The 10,709-nt window shown below is 40.4% G+C and overlaps 1 protein-coding gene across 1 annotated transcript; it reads left to right on the forward strand.

The window, feature by feature from the left end:
• On the forward strand, positions 1-8,701 carry LOC106590227 (annexin A13). Its single transcript, XM_014181009.2, has 11 exons — positions 1-502; positions 1,797-1,872; positions 2,061-2,155; positions 2,354-2,524; positions 2,617-2,650; positions 5,742-5,821; positions 6,143-6,211; positions 6,297-6,398; positions 6,525-6,600; positions 6,813-6,925; positions 7,275-8,701. The coding sequence occupies exons 1-11, from the start codon at positions 401-403 to the stop codon at positions 7,392-7,394; spliced, it is 1,038 nt and encodes a 345-aa protein (XP_014036484.1). The 5' UTR covers positions 1-400; the 3' UTR covers positions 7,395-8,701.
• Positions 8,702-10,709: the final 2,008 nt, after the last annotated feature.

Raw genomic sequence — 10,709 nt, forward strand, 5'->3', positions numbered from 1 at the left:
TAGAGTTTTAGCAAAGATAAGTTTAGAAACTCTGTGGTTTTAGCCAGAGACGGAAGCGAGACAGCCCACACGCTGTTTTTTTCTGATTCAATGAAAGTCAATTAACTAAATCATATTTCGCTTAGGGTCCCCAAAGGGCTAGGGCTAGCTCTGACTGCATATGTGGGTAAGTAGACCCGTGAGCCACTGCAACCCCCATCAAAGTTGCACATCCCTGAACTAAGTAAACCAGACCCAGCTGCTATTTCATTGGTGTCTATGGGAGACACACCCAGTTAAGTAGACTGGAACTGACACTTTTATTTCAATTCTTAAACGGCCTGAGTGAACTGTCTTTATTTATCCACCATCTTTGATTTTAGCCTCGCTAAATCGAGGCTGATCTCGCGAGTTTACATGAATGTCCGCTACCACATCTGGTAAATACGAGGATATCTCAACTATATACCTCAGTGATCTCAACACAGCGGGACAAATATCTGTAAAAATGGGAAACTGCCAAGTAAGTACCGAAACCTACCATTCTTTTATAATTTTACAAAGATGTGATAAAACGAAGTAAAACCGGGGCAGGTCGGTTGGAAATGATAGGCATTTGTGAATATTATCTAGGCTACTATGTAGGCCAATACGTTTTTTATTTGTTGGTCAATTATCATTGTAAGGGCTGGATTATAATGTTATAACGCCATCAGAAAACTATTTTGATTTTGTATCCGACATTCCATACTGTACCACAACTGAATGTAGAATTATAATAGATTATGCCATTTTTATTCAGATTGACACATTGTTTCATCTGTCACCGTGATTTATTAAATCCAAATGCCCTACAAATTACAAACCAGCGCATGTGACAGGCCTGGAGAAACGCAGAGGAAGCAGCCACTCCTCTGCGGAATTCATCACAATCCCGTTTAGATTAACCTAAATAATGAACGAGTGAATCAGAGAGAAAGGGTAAGGATGGGAGGCTATGGTGGGAGCAGAGCATGAGGGTGTTTCATAGAGATAGATAGAGGACTCATCTTTGTGCTAATATGGAGCCTGCGACATCATGGGCAACGCCATTGAGACTATCTCCATTTTAAAGTAGTCAATATTCTTCTTTTGTGTTTTGAAAGAAGCATAAAGCTAATATTGGGGATTGAACCAAGTCTTGCGCGTTAAGTTACTGTGGCCACTAGATGGCAGTGATATACCGGTAGCTTTAAGCCATTTACTAACCATAGGCAACTAAATTTGATGAAGAATGCAATGTTGTGATCATTGGCTGATCACTCCCAACCCATGGGAATCCTCACCCAGTTGACTATTATAAAATGGTGAAAGCCCTCAATTGCACTGTCTGTGCTAAAATGGTTATATCCATCTAGAGTCCTCTATCTTTTTCTATGGGGTGTTTCCATGTCATGTCTCAATTTCGGCTATGGGGCCCTGCGCCCATCTACTTTGTTTTATTAACACACATCCGCGGCCAAATTCCTGAGCCAGTGTATGTATTTCTTGCCATTTCAGTTCAATAAATTCTCCCCTCCCCCATGTCATGTTACATTGTTTCTAATGCTACAGTGCTATTACATAATGCATACCTGAAAAGGCCTACTGATTTCAATGTTTTTCAACTATTGTGATGTTAAGTAGTTTATTTCTTACTAGGATTGGAAGGGAGGGTAGACTAGACCAGGCTACTATATAAGGGAAATCATGCATTTGTATTAAGGTGTTTTTTTGTTTGTGTGGCTATTAGCTCTTATGTAGAGCATATCATAACAATTATCTTTATGTTCATTTAGCCCACAATCATGCCATGCGAGGACTTTGATGTTGCGGCTGACATAAAGGCCTTACGCAAAGCCTGCAAAGGCTTGGGTAAGTTGCGATATGTTTTGTTAATTTATAGCATTCCAGGGATGTTTCTGCTCAATGAATGAGAGTTTACTTACAATGAACAAATAGCTGTGCCCAAGCTATTTAATGGCACAACATTGTGCCATGGTCCAAATAGGGCTTAAGGGTGGTATTTGTGTTTTTTTTTATGATTGTATTTTGTTGTCCAGGCACTGATGAACAGGTCATCATTGACGTACTTACTAACCGCTGTGCAGCCCAGCGCATGGAAATTAAACAGGCCTATTTTGACAAGTATGGGAATGTGAGTATCAAACTCATTCATTTAATAGTAAAGGAATTATGTACATCTTATACTGCACCAAGAAATATGTCATTTTGCATAACTGAAATGTGTGGCTAATTTGAGGAAACCAGCCAACCACACCCATACACCCATCTCTCGCTCTTTTTCTCTCTTTTTCTTTCTCTCTTTCTCTCTTTCTCTCTTTCTCTGGAGAAGGAGTTGGTGGATGTGCTGAAGAGTGAGCTGGGGGGGAACTTTGAGAATGCCGTCGTGGCCATGCTGGACCCTCCAGTCGTCTATGCAGTGAAGGAGCTCAGGAGGGCCATGAAGGGAGCAGGCACTGATGAGGACACTCTGGTGGAGATTCTGTGCACCGCCACAAACGCTGTACGTTTCAACACATTCAAGATTAGAAGAAAAAAACAGTCTTCTTAATATGTATTTTTTCCCCCTCATTCTCTTTTCCCTCCCCCCAACAGGATATTCACATGTTAAAAGAATGCTACTTTCAGGGTAAGTATCAATTTCACCCTCACACTGCACCTTAAAGCTGGCATCCTTAATGGTGAAACAGCCACATCCAATTGCGATATTACATCAACAAAGAAATGACTGCAAACAACAAACAAAGTTCTAACACACGTGTGATAGAAGAGCAAAATATGTACTGCACATTTTGTTTTACCAAGAGTCGTGCTCCTCAGCTCGGGAACAAAAACAATAACAACGGTAGTTGGGCGGCCAGTGGCACCGTTTCCCCCTGCCGGGCATGACATCTTTAAAGGGACAACCTCATATTCATAATCTCCAGCACCAACCCAACGTCAACATATGTGAAAAGACAAGTGTTTCTGATGACATCATACGCAAACACTTCTGACATCATCTGGTGTACGTTGTGATTTTAACCAACTATGAGTAGGCAAAAGTTACTTCACCAGTTACTTTATTAGCCTTCGCCCGCTCATACGTGGCTAAAATCACATGATGCACACCAGATGATGTGGAAAGTGTTTCCGGTGACTGCAAAACAGAGAAACTCAGTGTTTTCACGTGTTGATGTTGGGGTGGTGCTGGAGATGATGAATAAGAGATGCCCAAGCTCCAGTGGATTACGTGCTGTCAAGCCATTATTAGAATGGTGAAGTTACTTAATGGATAGTCGTTTTATTTCCATGTCAATTTCCAACCGTCTACTAGGGGCAACGTGAGTGTCTGTTAACATCTAGTTGGCTCGCATCAAGCTAGGGTGTTGGGGATGGGGTTGAGGATGGGCTAAAGCGTAAGCTACAGCTCCGAACATTGCAGGTTCAATCCCTGTGCTAGGCACTCGTTTTTGAATTGTAATTTTATTCTAACCCTGACCAACACCTTAACCCTAACCTTACCCATTTGGGATTAATGCCTAAATTTAACCCATGACCTTAACACTTACTCAGAATGAATGCCTAAACTTAACCCTCAAGGTTAGTTTCAGTTTCAGTTTTCCGCAGTTTGACTGATAGGTGTAAGATCTTCACTTGAGCCAGTATGATACAGCAGATAAATAATCCTGCAGCAACAGGAAATGGGAATTATTATGTGGATTATAATTCATGGATTTTTTTTTTGTAGGGGTCTAACATTTTAAAGTGGAAATTAAAAACTTCTGAAGCATTTGAAAACCTTGAATACACTACACGTTTGCGTTTCCTGCTGAGCAGGACAATTCTCAGCAACAAAAGACATCTGTAACAGATGGCAACACACTCCATAATCAGCCACACACTCTGTAATCTCTGTTTCCTGCAGATACGGCAACTCTCTCTGTCTGCCTTAGAGGTTGTGTTGAATATAAGGTTGAAAAATATATATTTTCCCCTTGAACTTAAAACCTGATATGGATAGGGGGCAGTATTTTCACGGCCGGATGAAAAAACATACCCGATTTAAACGGGTTACTACTCTTGCCCAGAAACGAGAATATGCATATTATTAGTAGATGTGGATAGAAAACACTCTGAAGTTTCTAAAACTGTTTGAATGGTGTCTGTGAGTATAACAGAACTCATATGGCAGGCAAAAACCTGAGAAAAAGTCAACCAGGAAGTGGAGGATCTGAGAATTGTAGTTCTTCTTTCTAGTCCCTTTCGAAACTACAGTATCTGTGGGGTTACGTTGCACTTTCTAAGGCTTCCATTTGCTGTCTAAAGCCTTCAGAAAGTGGTTTGAGCCTTCTCCTGTCACTGGGCAGAGTATAGCTATTTTTTCTTTTACCATTAAAAATTGATTTTTAAACAGCATTTGACATCATTCTAAGTACGGTAATGGAACATTTGGACTTTTTGTGTCTTGAATTGCGCTCTCGCGTTAGCCTTTGGATAGTGACCTGAACGCATGAACAAAACAGAGGTATTTGGACATAACTATGGATTATTTGGAACAAAAACAACATTTCTTGTGGAAGTAGCAGTCCTGGGAGTGCATTCTGACGAAGATCAGCAAAGGTAAGAGCATATTTCTAATACTAAGTTTTGGTTGCCCCGAACTTGGCGGGTGTCTGAAAAGCTTGCCGTGATGGCGAGCTATGTACTCAGAATATTGAAAAATGTGCTTTCTCCGTAAAGCTATTTTAAAATCTGACACAGCGGTTGCATAAAGGAGTTCTGTATCTATAATTCTTAAAATAATTGTTATGTATTTTGTCAACGTTTATGATGAGTATTTTTGTAAATTCACCGGAAGTTTTTGGTGGGAATACATTTTCTGAACATCACGCGCCAATGTAAAATGCTGTTTTTGGATATAAATATGAACTTGATTGAACAAAACATACATGTATTGTGTAACATAATGTCCTAGGAGTGTCATCTGATGTAGATCGTCAAAGGTTAGTGCTTCATTTAGCTGTGTTTTCCTTGCTTGGAAAATGGCTGTGTGGTTATTTTGGTCTATGTACTCTCCTAACATATTCTTATGTTTTGCTTTCGCTGTAAAGTCTTTTTGAAATCGGAAAATGTGGTTGGATTAAGGAGAAGTGTATCTTTAAAATGGTGTAAAATAGTTGTATGTTTGAGAAATTGAAATGATTGGATTTTTGAGGTTTTGTATTTTGCGCCACGCTGTTCCATTGGATATTGGCTAGGCGTTCCGCTAGCGGAACGTCTGTCCTCAACAGGTTTTAATCAAGTGTCTTTTTGCATAATTATTCATTATAGGATATTTACTAAAGTTGACAAGGGTTAACAGGAAGAAGCCCTGAAGTGAACCTAACTCATTTGGCTAGTTTAGGGCAAGAGCTCATAGTTTGCATGACCCGTAAAGTCCATAGGCTTGTCATCCCAACCACACTGGTCACCTTATTCTGCTCATCCTGTTGTTTTTTGCACTGCTGATTCTGTTCTGATTTGGGATTGTGATTAAAAGACATGTCTTGTTGTTATGGGTGGGGCTTTCCACCATGCCTTTTCCCCATTGGCTTAGATAGAATAATGATATCAGTGGTCATAACAACAAGGGAACACCTATTCCTCTGTGCCTCTCAATGTTACATCTGCCTTTAATAATATATTCCCAATTTTTCTGTTGCGTTCTCTCTCTCTTTGTTTCTCTGTGACTTCTCTAGTGCATGAACGAGACCTGGAATCAGATATCGAAGGGGACACTAGTGGAGATGTGAGAAACCTGCTCACTGCTCTTTTACAGGTAAGTGGCCCCGTGGTTTCACTCTTGCCATGTAACACAATTCCCTTCCCTTCCTTTGGACTAAAATCAAGCTCCCTCTGCCTGGCCTCTCTCTTAACCCTACAACTCTCTCTCTTTGTCTCTGACTCTCTTTCTATCTCACTCACTCACACACACACACACACACACACACACACACACACACACTGGCTGGTTGGCAGTCTGCCTGCTTTTCCAATGTCCTTTCATTAGTAAAATGGAGGCCAGATACAATATCCTGAGCCAGACAGAAAGGCTACATTTCATCTCACCACAGAAGTCAGTGAAAGCTTTCTGTTCTAGGGCACCAGAGATGAGAGTTACGATGTGGATGAGGGTCTGGCTGAAGCAGATGCCACCGCCCTGTTTGAGGTATGGCACGGAGAAGTACATTCAAGAAACAACAATATCAAGAAGTGGATTTACCTGTTTCATTTCAATCATATTTACTATTTAGGCTGGTGAGGGATGTTTTGGAACGGATGAATCCACGTTCAACTTTATCCTGGCCAAAAGAAACTATCTGCAACTTCAGGCCACCTTCAAGGTGTATGAGCAGGTGGGTCCACTGTTAGCAGCCTATGTCTTTTATCAGTCTATTTATTTTGTACGCCCAGCAGGCTCCATGTGATCTATCCTCTGTACTGCTGTGTATGCTTAGTGTTATGCTAACCCTTTGTCCCAGCTCTCTGGAACGGAAATCCTGGATGCCATTGATAATGAGGTCTCTGGGACACTGAAGGGCTGCTACATCACACTTGGTATGTATACAAGTTGGCTTGTGTGTGTTTTGTATGTGGGTGCAGAGATCATCTGAGGCCAGAGACACCGAAGGGACTTCAACTTAAAAGCAGTACATTCAACTAGATTAAAAGGTTACTCTCTTGAATGCGATGTGTCAGGTGCCTTACAAATAACTATCTTTATTTTGGTTGAGAGAATCAGTGTATTTTAAGGCATTTTCTCTTTTCAGTGAGGGTTGCTAAGAACCCTCAGCTGTATTTCGCCCGGCGACTGAATGAAGCCATGAAAGGAGCAGGCACTGATGAGGACACCATCATCCGCATCGTCGTATGCCGCTCTGAGGTAACGAATGGACATAGACTGTCAGAGAGTGTTAGGATCGTGCTTTGCTCTATCAAAGACACCAAATAAGCTTGTGACTACTGACTTGCATGCATAAAATGTATATTAAATACTTTACTTTATGGTAACATTTGTAAACCATGCAAATGATGACATGAAAATAGGTTGGGGGTATGTCATCCAAAGAGGCTATGCTAATTTTGCGGACTACCTCAGCAACAATTGCAAATGCATTATACATGGCTCAGGGAAATCATTAAGAAAACGCCCCTTTTAGACTACTGGACTCGGTTGATTAATCTAAAAGCAGACATGGGTCAGCTGATGAGAAGTGTTTTCTGTTCAACAGTATGATCTGGAGACCATTAAAGACATGTACCTGGAGAAGTACGACATGTCCCTGAAGGATGCCATCAAATCTGAGTGTGGTGGGGACTTCAAACGTCTCCTGCTGGCTGTCTGCCATTGAGAGAGAGAGAGAGAGAGGGAGGGAGGGAGAAGGTGAGAGGGAGGGAGGGAGATGGAGAGATCACAGTGCCTGAAAGGGACCGAGGGTACTACTGCTCACTCCTGGACAAACTAATGCTACTTACAATTGGTCCTACTGTCCTCAAACATGCGACATTCTCGGATGGGGCATGAGGTGGACCTGGAGATAGCTCAAATCCAGCTGCTTCTGTTCTCCTGATTTGGCATTGAAGTCTACGGGTCTCTACAAAAGTGGCATGAGTATACTAAAGACAGTTGTGTGCATGTGACATGATTCGTTTTGATCTAGAGGAGTGCTAGGACTAGTATAGACTTAACATACTGTACTTTAGACCAACAATCCATATTACCATTGGAACTTATAGTGGCTCTAGTCCTTGAAGTTATTTCTAGATATCAAAGTTCCCAACATTCTCTGTGCTGCAGTGAAATTGGCTGAGTGAAGTTCAGTAGGATCAGGTGGTTCAGTGCTTGGCAGGAAGGTCAGTCCGCACACAAAAAGGCATTTGTAGGAACTGGAACAGGGTGTAGCTGGAAGATTACAGTAGAGCATTGTATTGAACTTATCAGTCTTATACAGGTAAGACCTATGTTCAATGCAGCATGTACATTTGATAGGATCTGTAATGCACAGATATATGGCAGTTTATAAATCATACCCACCTGGTAACTTGTGTACAAATATGTAATGGTTCATATTTTTACCCTTGCATTTTAAACGAGCAGCAAAACATTTTGTCCAGGTTTAATGAGACGCTATATAAATTTGATCTCTCCAGGTCCAGTATCTTCCACCCCAAACTCCATCTTCAGTATTAACGAGTGTTTATAAACTGTTAGCTAGGGTATTAAAATATTACCTTTATTTAGACTACAGTATTACATATATTCAATAAATGTGTTTACAGATATAGCCACAAAAAGGTGTTGGGGAAGGTATTTGAGGCAATGTCAGAAGGTATGTGTTCTTATGACACTAAGAATAGTAAATTGTGTGTTGCGTAATGGCAGCTGTATTTTTAACATATATTAGGCATTTGGACATATTAGAAAGTCCTGTAATCTCAGCTGAATAACTTGAGATGCCTGTTATAGATTTATAACGCTGACTACTTATGTGAATTTAATTCAAGAGAGGAAATGTTAACAGGGTTTAGACCATGCACACCTGCCCTTATGGGAAGATATGGAATAGGGACCAATATTTGCCTTTGAATCAGCCAAATAATGTGTTTGGTAACAAATAACTACATGACAATTACAGAATAAAATGTATGTTTATTAACATTTTTCTGTGTGTGTGTGTGTTTGTCTTGGTGAACATAAGCCAAATATAATCACATTTTCAATAATATTATAGGCCTATGTGTATATATACAGTACCAGTCAAAAGTCTACTCATTAAAGGGTTTTTATTAATTATTTTGTTATTTTCTACATTGTAGAATAATAGTGAAGACATCAAAACTAGGAAATAACACATCTGGAATCATTTGTAACCAAAAAAAGTGTTAAACAAATCAAAATATATTTTAGCTTATTCAAAGTAGGCACCCTTTGCCTTGATGATAGCTTTGCACATTGTTGGCATTCTCTCAACCAGCTTCATGAAGAATGCTTTTCCAACAGTCTTGAAGGAGTTCCCACATATGCGGAGCACCTGTTGGCTGCTTTTCCTTCACTCTGCAGTCCAACTCATCCCAAACCATCTCAATTGGGTTGAGGTCGGGTGATTGTGGAGGCCAGGTCATCTGATGCAGCACTCCATCATTCTCCTTCATGGTCAAGTAGCCCTTACATAGCCTGGAGGTGTGTTTTTGGGTCATTGTCAAGCTGAAAAACAAATGATAGCCCCACTAAGTGCAAACCAGATGGGATGGCGTATTGCTGCAGAATGCTGTGGTAGACATGCTGGTTAAGTGTGCTTTGAATTCTAAATAAATCACAGACCGTGTCACCAGCAAAGTACCCCCACACCATCACACCACCTCCTCCATGCTTCACGGTGGGAACCACACATGCGGAGATCATCCGTTCACATACTCTGTGTCTCACAAAGACACGGCGGTTGGAACCAACATTCTCAAATATGGACTCATCAGACCAAAGGACAGATTTCCTCTGGTCTAATGTCCATTGCTTGTGTTTCTTGGCCCAAGCAAGTTTCTTCTTCTTATTGGTGTCCTGGTAGTGGTTTCTTTGCAGCAATTTCACCATGAAGGCCTGATTCATGCAGTCTCTTCTGAACAGTTGATGTTGAGATGTGTCTGTTACTTGAACTCTGTGAAGCATTTATTTGGGCTGCAATCTGAGGTGCAGTTAACTCTAATGAACTTATCCTCTTCAGCAGAGGTAACTCTGGGTCTTCCTTTCCTGTGCCGGTCCTCATGTGAGCCAGTTTCATCATAGTGCTTGATGGTTTTTGTGACTGCACTTGAAGAGACTTCCAAAGTTATTTTCATTTTCCGTATTGACTGACCTTAGGGTAGGCCGTCATTTTTAAATAAGAATTTGTTCTTAACTGACTTGCCTAGTTAAATAAAGGTTAAATAAAAATAAATAAAAGACCATGTCTTAAAGTAACGATAGACTGTAGTTTCTCTTTGCTTATTTGAGCTGTTCTTGCAATAATATGGACTTGGTCTTTTACCAAATAGATCTATCTTCTGTATACCACCCTTACCTTGTCACAACACAACTGTTTCGCTCAAACACATTAAGAAGGAAAGGAATTCCACAAATGAACTTTTAACAAGACACACCTGTTAATTGAAATGCAAAGATGTCATCAAGCCAAAGGGTGGCTACTTTGAAGAATTTCAAATATAAAATATATTTTGATTTGTTTAACACTTTTTTGGTTACTACATGATTCCGTATGTGTTATTTCATTCATTTCGATGTATTCACTATTATTCTACAATGTTGAAAATAGTAAAATAAAGAAAAACCCTGGAATGAGTAAATATGTCCAATCTTTTGACTGGTACTGTGTATATCATTAATGTAGACTTGGCAATTTTACACTCAAACTCCATAGGTGCTCATGTTTGTCATTGTCACAGGTCAAGTAGCATTTTTCTGACATCACCCCATTTAAAGTTGACATTTTAAATGGTTAAAGTAAGGGTTAGGGTTAGGTAAGGGTTATGATTAAGGTTAGGGTTAGGTTAAGGGTAGGGGTTAAGGTCAGGGTAGGGACGCTCCAAGGATCTTGGATAGCACTATACCATTTTCCTTGTCTTTGACACCAACTACAAAGAGACAGCAGCCCGCGTCACCTCCAATAGTGTAT

The sequence above is a fragment of the Salmo salar genome, chromosome ssa29 (assembly GCF_905237065.1).
Source record: "Salmo salar chromosome ssa29, Ssal_v3.1, whole genome shotgun sequence".
Taxonomy (NCBI): domain Eukaryota; kingdom Metazoa; phylum Chordata; class Actinopteri; order Salmoniformes; family Salmonidae; genus Salmo; species Salmo salar.

Coding starts and splice junctions, on each gene's coding strand:
- LOC106590227 (XM_014181009.2), top strand. CDS start 401: ATGTCCGCTACCACATCTGGTAAATACGAGGATATCTCAACTATATAC. Junction 503..1,796: donor TAAAAATGGGAAACTGCCAA/GTAAGTACCGAA, acceptor ATGTTCATTTAG/CCCACAATCATGCCATGCGA. Junction 2,651..5,741: donor AAAAGAATGCTACTTTCAGG/GTAAGTATCAAT, acceptor TGACTTCTCTAG/TGCATGAACGAGACCTGGAA.